Here is an 18,466-nt window from a genome sequence, read left to right on the forward strand (position 1 = left end):
CCTCAGTTTCCCCCCTGCCCCTCAGTTTTCCCCCTTTCTACCTGTTTCCCCTCTTCCCTCTTCTCCCACTCCTGCCTCAGTTTCTGCCTCAGTTTCACCCCCGGCTTCAGTTTCCCCCCCTCCTGCCTCAGTTTCCCCTATTCCCCCTTCCCGCTTTGTTTCTGCCTCAGTGTTCCCCATTCTCCCTCAGTTTCTGCCTCAGTTTCCCGTCTACTGTCTCAGTTTCCCCTCTTCCCTGTTTTCCCACTCCTGCCTCAATTTCTGCCTCAGTTTCCCCTCCTCCTGCTTCAGTTCCACCCCTTAGGCCTGTTTTACCCCTCCTGCCTCAAGTTCCCCCCTCCTGCCTCAGTTTCCCCCCTTCCCCCTCAGTTTTCTTCCTCCTGGCTCAGTTTCTGCCTCAGTTCCTCCCCTCCGGCCTCCACTTTCCCCCCTCCTGCCTCAGTTTCACCACGAGGTGATGGGGGCTCATCCTAGAAACCCTTTATTGGGGTGGGGTTCACCCCTTTTTTGGGGTCCCCAGGGCCCTCAGAGCAGCTCCCTGAGGGGTATGGGGGGGTCCCAGCGCAGGGGGCTGCAGCCCCAGCCCCCTCCGGTGCAGCGGGACCCCGCGGGGCAGCAGTGACGCCCATTGGTGCAGCAGGAGCCCTGTGGGAAGAGAGGGGACAGTTTAAGGAGGGGGGAACCCCCCTAAATCCACTCCTCCCCCCCCGGGGGTCCCCAACTGACCTGGGTGAAGGGGCAGCACCCCCAGGAGCCCCCCGAGCTCCGGCAGCATCGCTGATGGCCACGGCACGAGCGGGTGGCATCGCAGGGGACGGTGTCACCTGAGGGGGTGCTGGTGGCTCGCAGCGGGGTGGGGGCGCGGAGGGGGGGGTTGCGGACCCCGCGGGGGGGGTTGGTGGCCAGCAGAAGGGGGGTGGGGGCCACCAGCTTCTCGCAGCTCTCAGTGGCCACGTTGCAGGTGAAGCCCCGCGGGCAGCAGTGCTGGTGGTCCCCGCAGCACACGGCCTGGAAGCGAGGGGAGGTGCCATCAAAGGGGGAAGGACAGGGGGGCAGGTGCCACCCTGACCCCCTCAATGTCATAGACACCCCCCAGCACCGGGGAGGGGGCGGGACCCGGTCCCCAAGGGGCCCACAAGCCCCCCATGGAGGGTGATGGAGGTGGGGGTACCGTGTCCCTGGTCCTCCCTGTCATGGGCCCTCCTGGGGGACAGGGGACATCAGCCATGGTGCCACCCTGGCCACAGGGGACATCAGCCCTGGGCCCTCCTAGCAGACAGGGGGACAGTCTCACCCCACCTCGGTGGGACATGGAGGGGCAGGGGGCCTTGGGCTAGCCACATCCCTCCTGGGGCGGAGGGGACGTCAGCCCTGGTCCCTCCTGGGGGACAGGGGACATCATCAGCCATGGTCCCTCCTGGAGGACAGGGACTCAGTGTCACCCCATCCCTTCGGGATGTTGTAGGGGAGCAGCCTACAACATCCATCCTGGGGAAGAGGGCACATGGGCGCTCATCCCAACCAAGGCACAGAGGACATCTGACTTTGTCCTTCAAGGAGCAAGGGGACATGTGGCATTGTTCCTCCTAGAGCACAAGGAAACATCAGTCATGGAGCCACTCAGGGCACAGGGGACATCTGGGGCAGGGTAGGTCTGTCCCAGGTGACAGGAGGTGGCCATGTCCAGTGGAATGTCCCCATGCCCGCATGCTCTTTGCCTCAGCTAATTGGGGTCCCTCAAGCCCTGACCCCCGTCCAACAATGACGCCCAGGTCCTCCCACTCTCAGCCCAGCCCAGAATCCCCCACTTCTCTGAGCCCCCACCCCACTGGGGACCCCAGTGTGTCCCTCTCCCCACATGGGGACCCCTCTCCCCTCCAAAGGCCTCCCCAGACCTGCTCCATTTGGGGTCCCTCAAATCCTGCCCCCCCAACAATGACACCAAGGTCCCCCACTCCCCTAACCCCCAGCCCACTGAAGACACAAACATCTCCTTGTCCCCACAAGGGACCCTCCTGAAGCCCTCCCAAACCTGCTCCATTCCTAGTTCCTCAAGCCATGTCCGCCCAAGAACACCCAGGTCCCCCCGTCAGCCCAGACCAGGACCCCACCCCACTGGGGACCCCAGTGTGTCCTTGTCTCCCCTGTCCCCCCAGACCTACCGCATTCAGGGCCCCTCAAGCCATGTCCCCCAACAATGACACCCAGGTCCCCCAACCTCAAGAGACCCCCAGCGTGTCCCTGTCCCCCCTGCCGCCCCCAGACCTGCTCCAGCGGGCAGCACCCCCAGGCTCCCGAGGCGAGGCGGCAGCACGTGTTCCCGTCCGGACAGCTCGTCTCCTCGTCACACCTCACGTCCCCGACCCGGGCCAGCGCTGGGGTCTTGCGCAGCCAGGGCAGGCGGCCACCCCCACCCTGCAGGCAGGTGCCCCCCGATGGGTCGCAGGTGGAGCCCTGTGGGCAGCAGTGGATGTGGTCCTCGCAGCAGACGGCCTGGGGGGCGAGACAGGGGGTCAGCCCGGCCCAGGACCCCAGAGGGGCCCCCGAGCACGGCCGGGACCACCCAGCACGTCCCTGCCCTCCCTGTCCCCAGCCCAGCCTGGCTCCATCCCTCCTTGGGGTGGCATGGGGACCTCCCCATCACATCTGTCCCCCCAGAAGGACAAGCCCAGGCTCCCCACCATCCCGGTGGTGTAGCGGTCCTGCATTGCCATCTGTCCCTGGAACCCCAAACTGGTCCCAGTCACCTGGGTCTGACTGAGGCCCAGGGTTACCCCCATCCCATGGAGAGGAGAAGCCCTGGGGTGGCCTCATCTCTTTGAGGGGACAGGGGACATGGGCGCTCATCCCACCCAGGGGACAGGGGACATCTGACTTTGTTCTTCAAGGAGCGAGGGGACACCAGCCATGGTCCCACCAGGCCACAGGGCACATCTGGGCAGGGTGGGTCTGGTCCAGGGGACAGGAAGCAGCCGTCTACTGTTGAACGTCCCCATGTCCCCAAGCCCTTTGCCTCAGGCACTTGGGGTCCCTTGAGCTGCGTTCGTTTCATGGCCCCCAGGGACACCCAGGTCCCCCAAGTCCCAGCCCAGCCCAGGACCGCTGGCTCCCTCGAGCCCCCCACCCCACTGGGGACTGCAGCATGTCCTTGTCCCCACATAGGGACCCCTGTGCCCAGACCTGCCCATTAGGGGTCTCTCAAGACATGTTCCCCCTAACAATGGCATCCAAGTCCCCCCTGTCAGCCCAGCACAAGATCCCCACCCTTCTGGAGACCCCAGCATCTCCTTGTCCCCACAAAGGGACCCCTCTTCCCTCCAAAGTCCCTCCCAGACCTGCTCCATTTGAGGTCCCTCAAGCCCTGACCCCCCTCCAACAATGACGCCCAGGTCCTCCCACTCTCAGCCCAGCCCAGAATCCCCCACTTCTCTGAGCCTCCACCCCACTGGGGACCCCAGTGTGTCCTTGTCTCCCCTGTCCCCCCAGACCTACCGCATTCAGGGCCCCTCAAGCCATGTCCCCCAACAATGACACCCAGGTCCCCCAACCTCAAGAGACCCCCAGCGTGTCCCTGTCCCCCCTGCCGCCCCCAGACCTGCTCCAGCGGGCAGCACCCCCAGGCTCCCGAGGCGAGGCGGCAGCACGTGTTCCCGTCCGGACAGCTCGTCTCCTCGTCACACCTCACGTCCCCGACCCGGGCCAGCGCTGGGGTCTTGCGCAGCCAGGGCAGGCGGCCGCCCCCACCCTGCAGGCAGGTGCCCCCCGATGGGTCGCAGGTGGAGCCCTGTGGGCAGCAGTGGATGTGGTCCTCGCAGCAGACGGCCTGGGGGGCGAGACAGGGGGTCAGCCCGGCCCAGGACCCCCAGAGGGGCCCCCGAGCACGGCCGGGACCACCCAGCACGTCCCTGCCCTCCCTGTCCCCAGCCCAGCCTGGCTCCATCCCTCCTTGGGGTGGCATGGGGACCTCCCCATCACATCTGTCCCCCCAGAAGGACAAGCCCAGGCTCCCCACCATCCCGGTGGTGTAGCGGTCCTGCATTGCCATCTGCCCCTGGAACCCCAAACTGGTCCCAGTCACCTGGGTCTGACTGAGGCCCAGGGTTACCCCCATCCCATGGAGAGGAGAAGCCCTGGGGTGGCCTCATCTCTTTGGGGGGACAGGGGACATGGGCGCTCACCCCACCCAGGGGACAGGGGACATCTGACTTTGTTCTTCAAGGAGCGAGGGGACACCAGCCATGGTCCCACCAGGCCACAGGGCACATCTGGACAGGGTGGGTCTGCTCCAGGGGACAGGAACCAGCTGTCTACTGTTGAAGGTCCCCATGTCCCCAAGCCCTTTGCCTCAGGCACTTGGGGTCCCTTGAGCTGTGTCTGTCCCATGCTCCCCACAGACACCGAGGTCCCCCAAGTCCCAGCCCAGGGCCCCTTGCTCCCTCGAGCCCCCCACCCCAGCGTGGACCCCAGCGTGTCGTTGTCCCCACATGGTGGCCCCTCTCTCCTTCAAAAGCCCCCCAGACCTGCTCCACTTGGGGTCCTTCAAGCCATGTCCCCCCAGCAATATCACTCAGGTCTCCCAATCTCAGCCCAGGATCCCCTGCTACCCCGGGGACTGCAGTGTGTCCCTGTCCCCCCCAGACCTGCTCCAGCGGGCAGCACCCCCAGGCTCCCGAGGCAAGGCGGCAGCACGTGTTCCCGTCCGGACAGCTCGTCTCCTCATCACACCTCACATCCTGAGCTGGGGACAAGAGGACAGTCAGAGATGGCGTGTCCCCTCCATCTCTGGGCTGGGGTGGGGGCTTGGCACCCCCGGAGTGGTCCTCACCTTTGGGCAGGGCTGCCCGGAGTGGTGCGGAGGTGCAGGTGGAGCGCTCCAGGTCGCAGGATGTGCCCTGCGGGCAGCAGTGCTGCCCATCACCGCAGCACACGGCCTGCGGGAGAGCAGTGGGCTGCCAGCAGGGCCGGGGGCATGATGGGGGGGCTGCTGGGAATGGTGGCGAGCATGGGGGGCAGGCATGGGTCAGGGGGACACAAGGAGACTGCTGGGATTGGGGTCCGATGTGGGAGGCGGGCAAGGGGTGCTCAGGGTGTGGGTGGGTATGGCGTGTCCAGCGTGCGGTGCAGGTACAGGGTGCTTCAGAGGGGACTGCAGTTATGGGGTGCGGGTATGGGGTGCCCAGTATGGGGTGGGGTACAGAGTGCGTGGTATGGTGTGCCCAGTATGGGCTGCTATAGGGTGCCCAGTACAGGCTGCCATGGGGTGCGGGTATGGGGGGCTCAGGATGAGCTGCAGGCACGGGATGCCTAGGGTAGGATGTGGGTACAAGGTGCCCAGTATAAGGTGGGGTCCCGGTACAGGGCTCCCGGTATGGGGTGTTCAGTGCAGGCTGCCAGGTGCGGGGTGCCGGTGTGGGGCAGCACTCACGTTCTGCAGCGGGCAGCAGCCGTACTCAGTCAGAGACAGCTGGCAGCAGGTTGTGCCATCGGGACAAGCCGAGCGCCCATCGGGACACAGCACCTGGAGCAGTACAACTGCTAGGGGATACACAGAGCGTCACCGTGTCCCCTGCGTGGGGACAGCAAGGACCACCCAGAGGGGAACCCTCCTTACCAGGTGGTGGGGGCTGGCGCTTCCAGGCAGGGAACGTGGTGCCCAAGGGAACGTCACCGTCAGGTGACAGACAGCGCCCATGGGCCAGGTCACAGATGGTGGCATGGGGACAGCAGTGAACCTTGTCTGCGCAGCATGAAGCCTGTGGGGGCCAGAGTGGCTCATCACAGCGGTGGCCGTGAGATGTCCCCCCTCAACGTCCCCGTGTCCCTCACCCCGGGTACCTCGGGCATTGGGCAGCACCCCCAGGTGCCACTGGCTGTCACGCAGCAGGTGGCATTGTCAGGACACTCAGACTCTCCATCGGGACAGGGGACAGCACGAGGGGCTGTGGAGACCAATGAAACAATGAGGGATTACATGTCCCCCCCCCCACCATCCAGTCATGTCTCTTCACAGAACCATTTGGTTGGCAAAGGCCTTAGAGATCATCACGTCCAACCACTGCTGAACTGTCCCTGAGCCCCTCATGTGCTCGGCTTTTAAACCCCAGACTCCACCACCTCCCTGGGCAGCCTCCGCCAGGGCCCTAAAACCCTCTCTGTGAAGAAATTTTTCCTGATATCCAACTTAAACCTGCCCTAAAACCCTCTCTGTGAAGAAATTTTTCCTGATATCCAACTTAAACCTGCCCTGGTGCAACTTGAGGCCATTCCCTCTCAACCTATCCCTTGTCACTTGGCAGAAGAGCTCAGCACCCATCTCACCACAACCTTCTTTCCAGAAGCTGCAGAGAGCGATAAGGTCTTCCCTCAAGTCTCTTCTTCTCCAGACCAAACAGCCTGAGGTCCCTCATCTGCTCCCAGAGCCCTGGGCTCCAGACCCTTCCCCACCTCTGTTCCCCTCTCCAGACATGCTCCAGTCCCTTAATGTCCCTCTTGGAGTGAGGGGTCCAAAACTGAGCCCAGGATTCAAGGTGTGACCTCACCAATGCTGAATACAGAAGAAGGATCCCTGCCCTGCTCCTGCTGGCCACCCCATGGCTGGTCCAAGCCAGGATGCTGTCGGCCTTCTTGGCCACCTGGGCCACTGCTGACTCATGTTCAGCTGCAGCCGACCAAGACCCCCAGGTCCTTCTCTGCTGGGCAGCTTTCCAGCCACTCTTGCCCAAGCCTGGATCTGCATGGGGTTGTTGTGTCCTAAGTGCAGGACTCAGCACTTGGCCTGGCTGAACCTCATACCATTGACCCTTGGCCCATGGATCCAGCCTGGCCAGGTCCCTCTGCAGAACCTCCCTACCCTCCAGCACATCAACGCTCCCTCCCACCTTGGTGTCATCCATGAACTTAGCAAGGGTGCCATGACTCATAGAATCATGGAATGGTTTGGGTTGGAAGGAACATCAAAGCCCATCCAGTCCCACCCCCTGCCACGGGCAGGGACACCTCCCACTGGATCCGGTTGCTCCAAGCCCCATCCAACCTGACCTTGAACACCTCCAAGGATGGGACTACCACGGCTTCTCTGGGCAACCAGGGCCTCCCCACCCTTATGGTGACTCCCTTCATGAACCCCCTCATCCTGATCCTCGATGAAGACCAGAACTGGTCCCAGCCCTGAGCTCTGGTGACACCACCACGTGTGACCCTCCGGTACCTGGTGACACGACGCAGGATTCCCCATCGGCACTACAGTGAGACCCTCGGGGACAGCAGTGGTGGCCGCCGGCACAGGGCACTCCCTGGGGGGAAACATGAGTGGGTGGGAGGGCTTTTAACACCCCCAAAACAGTGAAAGGGAGAAGTGAGGAAACAGAGGCACAGTGGCAGCCTCACCTCTGGCAGTGTGCAACTGGCTCCGGCAGGGCAGGATGAGTCCTGGCACGGTGCTGCGCTGCTGGCAGGCAGGACCTGCAGGGAGGGGGTTACCCAGGGGTGGGGACACCCTCTGCACCCACCGCCCCTAACGCTGGGTACTCACCAGGGTGGTGGGGTACAGCTGTGCATCAGGACATGGTAGCCAAGCACCGGCCAGGACTAGCCACAGCAGCGGCACAAGGGGCGTCATGGCACTGCAGGTGCCTGCAGGCAGCGACACCCCCCACCCCGGCACCACCGTGCCTCAGTTTCCCCACTCACCTTGGGGGGGAAGAGGGAGGAGGCCTCAGCCCTCATTCCCCTCCCCCTTCCAGCTCTCAGTTCTGCTTTTGGGCAGGTGGTGGGGGAAGCCCACACATACTGGAGGGGGGGGCAGAGGGAGCACTCACACGTATTGGGGTGGTGGAAAGACACCCACACATACTGGGGGTTTGGAGGGGGCACCCACATGTACTGGGGGTAAAGGTGGGGCACCCAGACATTCGGGGGGGGCTGCTGTGATGTCTGTCACCCCGACTGCCGCCCGCAGCACCCGGATAACATCTCCCCGCGGTGCAGGAAGCCAGCTCTTCCCCCCCCGCCCTCCTTCCACTTTCACTTCTCTCTTCCCACATGGCATGGCCCCCCACATGATGGGGGGGAGGCAGTTCTGCCCCACGGTACGGCTGTGCTGCCAAAACCCCAGTATTCCCAGTGCCCTCCAGTACCTCCCAGTGGTCCCAGGGAATCCCAGTATCCCCAGTGCGCTCCTGTGACTCCCAGCACCTCTCAGTGCCCTCAGTATTCCCAGTGCCCCCTCTGTGCCTTCCAGTGCTTCCCAGTGCTCCCAGGGAATCCTAGTGCCCCCCAGTGACCCAAGTATTTCCAGTACCTCCCAGTGCTCCCAGGGACTCCCAGTGCCCCCCAGAACCTCGCAGTGCTCCTAAGGAATCCCAGTACTCCCAGTGGTCTCCCAGTGACCCCCAGTACCTCCCAGTGCCCCCAGTGTTCCCAGTACCTGCTAGGGAATTCCAGTATGCCCAGTACCTACTGAGACTCCCAGTACCACCCAGTGCCCCCCAGTGCCCCCAGTGTTCCCAGTACCTGCTAGGGAATTCCAGTATGCCCAGTACCTACTGAGACTCCCAGTACCACCCAGTGCCCCCCAGTACTTCCCAGAATTCCCAGCACCTCCCAGGAAATTCCAGTATGCCCCGTGCTTACAGGGGATACCAGCATCTCCCACTGCCTACAGGGCCTCCCAGTGCCTCCCAGTATCCCGCAGTACCTCCTAGGGCCCCCCAGACATTCCAGTTCCCCCCACTGCCCCCAGAAATCCCAGTACCTCCCAGGAAATTCCAGTATGCCCAGTGCCCGCAGTACCTCCCAGCGAACTCCAGCATGCCCAGTGCCCCCAAACGCCCCCAGTATCCCCAGTACCTCCCAAGGAACTCCAGTGCTCCCAGTGCCCCCCAGAGCCCCTCACCCGCCCCCAGCCCCGCCCCGCGGAGCCGCCAGCTCTGGCCCCGCCCCCCGCTCTCCATTGGTCGCCGCCCCGCCCCGTCGCTCCCCATTGGCCACCTCGGGGAAGGGGCGGGGCGAAGACCTGCGTCACGTGTTGTGGGGCACGTGACACCCCTTCACTGGCGCCACAGGGCTGGGATGTGCCCGGGGCTCAGCAGGGGTTCTCCAACACCCCCCCCCCCAGTACTTCCAAACCCCCCAGTTTCCCCAACACGGCCCAGCGCTCCCCAAGACCCTCGCAGTGCTCCCCAACTCCCCCAGTGCTCCCTAACACACCCAATTCCAATGTCCCCAAACCACCCAGTGCCCCCAAACACCCCCCAGTGTGCCTCAATACCCACCCAGTGCCTTGTAACACCCCCCAACGCTCCACTGTTCCCCAACAACCCCCAACCATCAGTGCTTCCCAACACCCAGTTCCCCCAACAACCCAGTGCCCCCTAACGCCCATGTCCCCCAATACCTCCAACCCTCAGTGCCCCCCAAACCCTCCAAGTACCCCCCAAACCTCCAGTGCCCCCTAAACACCCAGTGCTCTGCACACCCCCAGTGCACCCCAATACCCCCCACCGCTCCCCAACATGCCAGTGCCCCCAAACCGCTCAGTGCTCCCCAAACCCTTCTAGATACCCCCAAACCCCCCTCAATGTCCCCCAAATCCACCTGACCTCCCCAAGTCGCCCTGTACCCCCTGCCAACCCCCACAATCCTCTCCAATCCATTCCCCCCCCAAACCCTTCCCAAACTCCCCAAGTCCCTCCAGAACCCCACAATGTCCCTCCAGCTTCCCCTGAATCCTCTCTGAACCCACCTCCAAGACCCCACAACGCCTTCCTAAACACCCGAATCCTCTCCAAACCCACCTCCAACGCCCCCAAAGCCCTTCCTACACCCCCCAAATCCCCTCCAAACCCATCTCCAACTCCTGCAAACCTTTACTAAGCCCCACAAGACACTCCAGACCCCCACATCCCCCCCAAATTCCCCCACCCAGACCCCCTCTCTGGGGCCAGAAACCACAGAGCCACAAGGAGACCAGAGGCCCCCCCATGATGGGGGGAACGCACAGCAGGGGTTTATTGCCAGCGCAGTTGGTGGGGGTCTCAGATTGCTGACTGCTCCTGCCGGAAGGCGTCGGTGGCCGGCAGCCGCTCGGTCTCGGTGGCCATGGCGGCCTGGCGCAGCACGGCCATGTGCTCCTCGGCGGCGGCCAGCGAGCGCTCGACCCAGTGGCGGGCAGCTGGCTGGCGGCAGGCGCTGCGGGTCACCAGCACCAGGTGACTGACCGAGAGCAGCAGCGCCGCTGCCCTGCGGGGACACAGGGGCTTTGTCACCTCCCTCCCTGGGAGGGCGGCTACATAGAACCATAAAAGCGTTGGGTTGGAAAAGACCTTTGAGATCATCGAGTCCAACTGTCCCTGTCCACTACCGAACCATCCCCAAGCACCTCATCTGCCTGGCTTTTAACCACCACCAGGGATGGGGACTCTATCACCACCCTGGGCAACCTCTGCCAGGGCCTGAGAACCCTTTCAGTGAAGACATGTCCAATCTGAACCTCCCCGGGGGCAACTTGAGGGCACTCCCTCTCATCCTATCACTTGTTACCTGGGAGAAGAGCCCAGCACCCAGCTCACCAAAACCTCCTTTCACGGTGTTACAGAGAGTGATGAAGTCTCCCCTCAGTCTCCTCCCAACTACAGCTCCATTTCCCTCAGCCACCTCTCATAACCCTTATTCTCCAGCCCCTTCCTCAGCTCTGTTCCCCTCTTCAGATGTGCTCCAGCCCCTCAATGTTCTTCTTGGAGTGAGGGCCCCAAAACTGAACACATGATTCAAGGTGTGACCTCCCCAGCGCTGAGCACAGGGGGATGATCCCTGCCCTGCTCCTGCTGGCCACCCCATGGCTGGTCCAAGCTGTTGATGCTGTTGGCCTTCTTGGCCACCTGGGCCACTGCTGGCTCACATTCAGCTGCTCTCAACCAACACTCCCAAGTCCTTCTCTGCTGGGCAGCTTTTCAGCCGCTCTTCCCCAAGCCTGGATCTGCACAGGGTTGTTGTACCCCAAGTGCAGGACCCGGCACTTGGCCTGGTTGAACCTCATCCCGTTGGTCTCAGTCCAGGAATCCAGACTGGCCAGGTTCCCCTGGAGAACCTCCCTACCCTCCAGCAGATCAATGCTCCCACCCAGCTTGGTGTTATCTGAGAATTCACTAAGCATGCACTCAGTGCCCTCATCCCGATCATGGATAAAGATGTTGAACCAGACTGGACCCAGCACTGAGCCCTGGTGACACCACTTGTGACCAGAAGCATGGTTTGTGCCTCAGTTTCCCCATCTTGCAGCACAGGGTGTGAAGGTATCCCCCATCCTGCTGGGTCATGGCCCAGTGGTTGTCCCCAGCTATGGGATGGCACTGGTGTCCCTCCCCACCCAACCATGGGTGTACCTCTACCCAGGGGGTGTCCCCATCCCTTCCGCTGACATCACCTTGCATCCAGCAGTTTGGGGTCCAGCGGTGGGTACATGGATCTCACCACATCGTCCACCCTGCCAGTGGGAATGCGTTAGCCACACAGGACACTGCCGTGACACCTGCAATCACAGGCCCCCAGAGCCCTCGGAATCCCCCCTCTGTCACCTGGGGCTGATGCGTTTGGCCACCACGATGATGTCACCCAGGCTGGCGGGGGACTTCACACGGGCACCTGAGCCCATGGTCATGGCCACCAGCTTCTCCGTCAGCGTGTGGCAGATCTGCAGGCAGTGGGATGACAGCAGAAGCGGAGCCAGGGTGGGCACTTCGTGCCACCATCACCTTGTGGGCCACCATTGCCACAAGGGCCACTGGTACCACCAGGGCCACTAGTTCCCCAGTGCCACTGGTACCGTCAGTGCCACCATTGCCACCAGTGTCACCATTGCCACCAGGGGCACTGGTAACACCAGAGCCACCATTGCCACCAGTGCTACCAGCATCACCACTGGCACCAGTGCCACCAGTACCACCAGTGCCATCATTGCCACCAGTGCTAGCCGCTGGACTCACCTTCAGGATGGCGATGCAGTGGGAGACCAAACCCCTGTGGAGATGGAGGAGGATGTGAATCCAAGAGGACTCTCCCGCCCTCACCTCCATGTCCCCCCGACCTGTGTGCCCACACCCCACGTCCCCCAGACCCTTGGGGACATTCCCAATCGGAGATCAGCTTGACGACCACCCCTTCTTTGGACCAGCTTGGTGACTCCCAAATCTTGACCACTGGCATTCCATACCGGGGGGGGCTGGCACTGCATGGGGGTCCCCAGCAGTGGCACAGGGGACACAGGGCACACCAGAGGGGACACAGGGCATGCTGAGGGGGACACAGGCTTACGAGGCATCCTCGATCCAGTCCTCGTTCTCCAGGATGGCCTCAATGTGGGGGTTGGTGATGACCACATCATCCAGCTCCAGCTCCGAAGGCTCCGATGTTGTCTCAGTGGTGCCCATCAGGTCCACGATAGGTCTGTTGGGGACATGGGGACATCCTTGGGGACAGGGCCACCTCTTTGGGTTCCCCAGCAACACCCTGATGATGCTGGACACATCTCCAGCACGGTCCCCCTGGTGATGGTGGACATGGGGTTTGGGGTCCCTCCCCTCTTGCCCGGTGGGGATGATGCCTCCCTGGTGGGAGCACTCACTTGGTGTCGTAGTGGTGCCGGAGGTCTTTGGGGTGGCAGTACCGCTGCCGGCAGACCACCACCAACGCCACGAAGGATGCCAAGAAGATGGTGGCCAGCACCCCGATGGCCACGATGACAACCGTCTCCATGGCTGGTCCCGGACAGAGGAGTCACTCAGGCGTCCGATGCCATCTCAGCACAACGGGGTCTGCTGTGATGGGGCCATCAGGGAGGCGTTGGAAACCTCCCTGCACCCCAAAACACCCGGCCAAGACTCGGTGTCACCCACAGATGGATCCCTGGCCCAAGGGGGCCCTTCCAGAGGCAGTGTCACCTAGGGGAGATTCAGGGGACAGGGGCGATGACACCACCCCAGCCATGGTGACATGGGGCAGGAGCTGGGATTAGGAGAGAGAGGTGTGGGCCACAAGGGACCACGGGGACCCCCAGAACCTCATCCCTATGGAGCTGCAAGACCCCCAGAGCCCAGTCCCTACGGGCTATGGGAACCTCCCTACCCAATTCTTCATGGGGCTCTGGGGACCCTCAGAGCCCAGCCTCTATGGGGCTGTAGGGACCCCCAGAGCCTGGTGTCTATGGAACCCCCAGAGCCTTGTTCCTATGGGGCTATAGGGACCCTCGGAGCCCAACCTCTATGGAGTGGTGGGGATCCCCAGGGCCCAGTCCCTATGGGACAATGGGGATCTCCAGAGCCTGAGCCCAGTGGGGACCTCCAAGACACCATCCCTCTGGGACCACGGGGACCCTCAAAGCCCCGTCTCTGTGGGATCACGGGGACTCCCAGAGCCTGATCCATATGGGACCATGAGGACCCCCAAAGCCTGATCCCTATGGGACCCTCACAGCCCAGTCCCTGTGGGACCACAGGGACCCCCAGAACTCCATCCATCCCAGACCTCTATGGGGACCCCCAAAACTTCATCCTCATCTATGGAGACTTCTAGAGCTCCATCCCTATGGGACCACAGGGATCCCCAAAAGCCTCATCCCTGTGTGACCATGGGGACCCCCAGAGTTTGATCCCTGTGGGGTGGTGGGGACCCCCAGAGCCTGAGCTATATGGGGACCCCAACAGCCCAGTCCTTATGGGATCATGGGGACCCCTAGAGCCCCACTAATCTCTATGGGACCATGAGGAGCCCCAAAGTCTGATCCCTATAGGACCATGAAGATCCCCAGATCCTGATCCCTATGGGACCATGGGGACCCCCAAAGCCTGATCCCTGTGGGACCATGAGGACCCCCAGAGTTTGATCCCTATGGGGTCCACCAGAACCTGATCCCTATGGGATTAGGAAGGACCCTCAAAGCCTCATGCCTATGGGGACCCCCAGAGCCCAGTCCTTATGGGACCATGGGGATCCGGAGAAACTGATCCCTGTGGGGTGGTGGGGACCCCCAGAGCCTGAGCCATATGGGGACCCCAACAGCCCAGTCCTTATGGGATCATGGGGACCCCTAGAGCCCCACTCATCTCTGTGGGACAATGAGGGGCCCCAAAGTCTGATCTCTATAGGACCACGAAGACCCCCAGATCCTGATCCCTATGGGACCATGGGGACCCCCAGATCCTGATCCCTGTGGGACCATGAGGACCCCCAAAGCCTGATCCCTGGGGGACTATGGGGACCCCCAGCTCCCTGCCTGCCGCAGCCGCAGTGCCCGAGCCCCACGGGGTGCCATACACCAGCCGTGCCAGGCGCAGGGAACATCAGTGTGCGATCAGAGCCAGTGGGACCCCCACGCCACTGCACGCGACAGCCAGCGGGTGCCCACCCTGTGGCTGTGAGGGGGGACACCTCCCATCCTGTCACGGGGGGGCCCCCATCCTGCCCTCCCTACCTGCTGCCAGAGCCAAGGACGTGGGGACGGTGCCACTTCCGCACCATGCGTGCAAACAGTGCCAGCACCCAACCTTTACACCCTGACTAATGCCTGGGCCCCCTCTTTTTTGGGGGGGGGTACTAGACATGCCCCCATCCCGCCCACCCCTACTCCCCCAGTGCATTACCCCTCCCACCTTATTTCCCTAAATCCCACTGGATTTGAAGCCAGGTTTGGGGATTTGGCTTAAATTCCCAAGGCGGTGCACTTGTTCGCCCCCCCACACCCCAACACGGCATGGGGACAGCACGGGGGGGGGGGGAGGGGGATGGGGGGGTACAGGGTGGCCCTGGCCCCTCCCCTTTCCCTCCTTCCCTCGTGCTTAAAGCTTTAAGAGGGATTTTGATCACCAAAGCCCATTCTGTGGCATAACCCTTTGGTGCCTGGTCCTGGGGGGGGCGGGGGATGTCTTGTGGGGTCACTGAACCTGGGGTGGGGGCATCCCCTGGTCCTGGGGGTGTGAAGGGGAGGTGACAGCCCTGGGGGGACACCTTCTGGTCCTGGGGGAGGTGAGTGGGGGGCACCAGTGCTGGAGGGGCACCTCTTGGCCCCCCGACACCCTGGTTGGGTTTGGGTCACATCCTGCCTGTGCAGTGCTAAACACCGAGGGGGAGGGGCTGTGGCAGCAGTGGGAAGTGGGGGAGGTCTGGGGGGGCCCTGCAAGGGGTTGGGGGGAGGATCGCTTCTGGGAGGGTCTGGGGGGCCCTGAGAAGGTTTAGGGGCAGGAATTTGCCTCTGGTGGGGGGGGTGTCTGAGGGTGTTTGGGGGGGCGTTTGTTGCTGGGGGCGTCTGAGAGGGGGAATTTGGAGGTGTTGGGGTGGGGGGGCGCTGCTGGAGGGGCCCTGCAAGGGTTGGGGTGGGAGGAGTCACTGCTGGGGGGTCTGGGAGTGCTTGTGAGGTTTTAAGGGGGGTTTTGGGGGTCCCAAAGAGGAGGGGGTTTTTGCTCCCAGGGGTCCTGCACAGCTCCAAGAAGCTCGCTAAGGGTGTGTGTGTGTGGGGGGGTGGATCCTGAGGGTCCTGCAGAACCGGGGGGGGGGGAGTGGGATTGCTTTTAAAGGTCCAGGTGGGGTCTTTTGGGGGGTCCTGAGGGAGCATTGCTCAGCAATCATTTGGGGGGTCCTGAGGGGGAGGCGGTGTCGCTCCCAGGGGTCCCGCATGGCTCTGAAGTGGGGAGGAATCACTCGGGGCGGAGGATGTGTCATTCCCAGGGGTCCTGCGCAGCTCTGAGGAGGTCTCACTCTGGGGGTCCCAAAGAGGGGGGGGTTGCTCTGGGGTTCCCGCATGGCTCTGAGGTGGGAGGGCTCACTCTGGGGAGTCTCGGAGGAGGTGGTGATGGATCCTGTGGGACCCACATGGGTCTGGGGGGGACACGGATCACTCTGAAGGTCCCGGGAGGGGGTTCGGGCATCATTCAGGGGGTCACGAAGTTGGGGGGGGGTGTCCCATGCAGCCCTGAGGGTCCCAGTCGGGGGGTCCCCAGTCGAGGGGTCCCGCAAAACCTCGACAGGGGGTGGGAAACCGCTCCTGAAGGTCTAAGGTGGGGCAGTTTCTGGGGGACTCGGGGGGGGGAGATATTGCAATGGGGACCTGCTCAGCCCCCGGGGGCTCATTGCGGGGGTCCCAGGGGGGTGTCGTTCCCAGGGGTCCAACACGGCTCTGGGTGGGGTTCATTCAGGGAGTCCCAAGGGACGGTGGATCCTGAAGGTATTGCAGAACCTGGAGCGGGGGGTGTCACTTTTAAAGGTCCAGGAGGGGTCTTCTGGGGGGTCCTGAGGGAGCATTGCTCGGCGATCACTTGGGGGGTCCCGAGGGGGACGCGGTGGCCCTCCCAGGGGTCCCACATGGCTCTGAGGTGGGGGGAATCACGACGGGAGCCTCACTGGGGGGGACGTGTCGCTCCCAGGGGGTCTCGTGCAGCTCAGAGAGGTCTCACTCTGGGGGTCACGAAGTGGGGGGGGTTGCTTTGGGGGTCCCCCATGGCTCTGAGGTGGGGGGGGCGCACTCTGGGGAGTCTCTGGGGGGGGAGGGGGTGATGGATCCCGGGGGTCTCACACGGGTCTGGGGGGGGACACTCTGAGGGTCCCGGGAGGGGGATCGGAGATCATTCAGGGGGTCCCGAAGTTGGGGGGAGGGTGTCCCATGCAGCCCCGAGGGTCTCAGTCTGGGGGTCCTCGGGGGGATGTCCCGCAAAACCCCGATGGGGGGTGGGAAATCGCTCCCAGAGGTCTAAGGTGGGGCAGTTTCTGGGGGTCTCGGGGGGGACATCGCAATGAGGTCCTGCTCAGCCCCCGGGGGGGGTCATTGCGGGCGTCCCTGGGGGGGGATCCCGGGGGTCCTAGGGGGGGGTGTCATTCAGAGGGTCCCAGGCGGAGGATCCCGTGAGCCCCGAGGGGGGGGGCTCCTTCTGGGGGTCCCCGGGGGGAAATCCCGGGGCTCGAGGTGGGGGGGCTCATTCCGGGGTAGGGATCCCGGGGCTCCGAGGGGGGCGGGGGTGTCCCAGGGCTCCCGTGCAGCCCCGAGGGTCTCCGCCGGGGGGTCCCGGAGAACCTCGGGGGGGGGTTGGGGGGCAGGGAATGGCTCCTGGCGGTCGAGGCGGGGTCCCACACGGTTTCGAGGGGAGGGGGTTCATTCCAGGGGTCCCGAGGGGGACACCCCGGGGTCCCCTCCCTCCTCCCCCTCCCCCCCTCCCCCCATCCCCCCGGTCCCCGTCTCCCTCCCGGCACCTGGAGCCGCGGCGGCCGCGCACGGGATGGATCCGGGGGGGCGCGGGGGGCTCGGGCTCTGCCGGCTCCGCCCCCGGCCCCGCCCCCAGCCCGGCCGCCATCGGGGCCTGAGGGGCCGCTGCAGCCCGGGGGGGGATCCGGTGCCCCGGGGGGGCCCCAAAGTGCCACATCCCGAAGTGCCTCAGTTTCCCCTCCTGTCCCAAAGTGTCACCCCGCATCCAAAAAGCGTCCCCGTCGTGTTCCAAAGTGTTCCAAAGTGTCTCTTTGTGCCCCAAAGTGCTCCCCTGCTCATCCCAAAGTGCCCCCCCCGCATCCCAATGTGCCCTCCTGCATCCCAAAGTGTCCCTTTGTGCCCCAAAGTGTCCCCTCTACGTGCCAAAGTGCCCCAAAGATTCCCCTCCTGTCCTATCGTGTTCCCTTGTGTTCCAAAGCATCTCTTTGTTCCCCAAAGGGTCCCCTTCTGTCCCAAAGGGTCCCCTGAACATCCCAAAGTGCCTCCCCCCACATCCCAAACTGTCCCTTTGTGCCCCGAAGTGGCCCCCCTGCATCCCGAGGGGTCCTCTTGTGCCTCAAAGTGGTCCCAAAGTGCCCCCTCCACATCCCAAAGTGCCCCCCCAGCATCCCAAACTGTCTTAGTACCTCAAAGCGTTCCCTCCTGCATCCCAAAGTGTCTCTTTGTGCCCCAAAGTGCCCTTCCACATCCCAATGTGCCCTCTTGCATCCCAAAGTTTCCCATGTGCCCCAAAGTTTCCCCCTGCATCCCAAAGTATCCCTTTGTGCCCCAAAGTGCCTCCCCGCATCCCGAAGTGTCTCTTTATGCCCCATAGTGTCTCCTTCTTCCCCAAAGTGCTCCCCTGCACATCCCAAAGTGTCCCCCCCGCATCCCAATGTGTCCTCTTGCATCCCAAAGTGTCCCCATGTGCCCCAAAGTGTCTCCTCCACATGCCAAAGTGCCCCAAAGATTCCCCTCCTGTCCCATCATGTTCCTTTGTGTTCCAAAGCATCTCTTTGTTCCCCAAAGGGTCCCAAGTGTCCCAAAGTGCCCCCTCCACATCCCAAAGTGCCTCCCCCCGCATCCCAAACTGTCCCTTTTTGCCCCAAAGTCTCCCCACCTTCATCCCGGGGGGGTCCCATTGTGCCCTAAAGTGGTCCCAAAGTGCCCCCCTGCATCCCAAACTGTCCCTTTGTGCCCTAAAGTGCCCCCCCTACATCCCAAAGCGTCTCTTTGTGCCCCAAA

The 18,466-nt window shown here is 63.3% G+C and overlaps 2 protein-coding genes across 9 annotated transcripts; both read right to left on the reverse strand.

Annotated features, from left to right (window-relative positions):
* Positions 1 to 485: 485 nt before the first annotated feature.
* On the reverse strand, positions 486 to 8,895 carry GRN (granulin precursor). 8 transcript variants are annotated; one of them, XM_054088672.1, is made up of 13 exons: positions 8,753 to 8,855; positions 7,532 to 7,632; positions 7,387 to 7,461; positions 7,208 to 7,292; positions 5,836 to 5,939; positions 5,612 to 5,753; positions 5,426 to 5,532; positions 4,826 to 4,892; positions 4,641 to 4,738; positions 3,596 to 3,823; positions 2,266 to 2,493; positions 727 to 1,008; positions 486 to 645 (listed from the first exon to the last, which is right to left on the reverse strand). In XM_054088672.1, exons 1-13 carry the CDS (start codon positions 8,808 to 8,810, stop codon positions 526 to 528), a joined length of 1,695 nt encoding a protein of 564 aa, XP_053944647.1. In that variant the 5' UTR covers positions 8,811 to 8,855; the 3' UTR covers positions 486 to 525. The 8 variants fall into 8 exon arrangements, with proteins under 8 accessions (XP_053944647.1, XP_053944646.1, XP_053944645.1 ...); XM_054088671.1 differs by having other exon boundaries at positions 488 to 645; positions 5,426 to 5,535; positions 8,753 to 8,853; XM_054088670.1 differs by having other exon boundaries at positions 491 to 645; positions 4,826 to 4,931; positions 8,753 to 8,850.
* A 1,071-nt stretch (positions 8,896 to 9,966) lies between these two features.
* TMEM98 (transmembrane protein 98) lies at positions 9,967 to 17,294 on the reverse strand. The gene is made up of 7 exons (XM_054088417.1): positions 17,230 to 17,294; positions 12,620 to 12,812; positions 12,310 to 12,441; positions 11,982 to 12,015; positions 11,574 to 11,689; positions 11,423 to 11,482; positions 9,967 to 10,239 (listed from the first exon to the last, which is right to left on the reverse strand). Exons 2-7 carry the CDS (start codon positions 12,748 to 12,750, stop codon positions 10,035 to 10,037), a joined length of 678 nt encoding a protein of 225 aa, XP_053944392.1. The 5' UTR covers positions 12,751 to 12,812; positions 17,230 to 17,294; the 3' UTR covers positions 9,967 to 10,034.
* Positions 17,295 to 18,466: the final 1,172 nt, after the last annotated feature.

The sequence above is a fragment of the Cuculus canorus genome, chromosome 25 (assembly GCF_017976375.1).
Source record: "Cuculus canorus isolate bCucCan1 chromosome 25, bCucCan1.pri, whole genome shotgun sequence".
Taxonomy (NCBI): domain Eukaryota; kingdom Metazoa; phylum Chordata; class Aves; order Cuculiformes; family Cuculidae; genus Cuculus; species Cuculus canorus.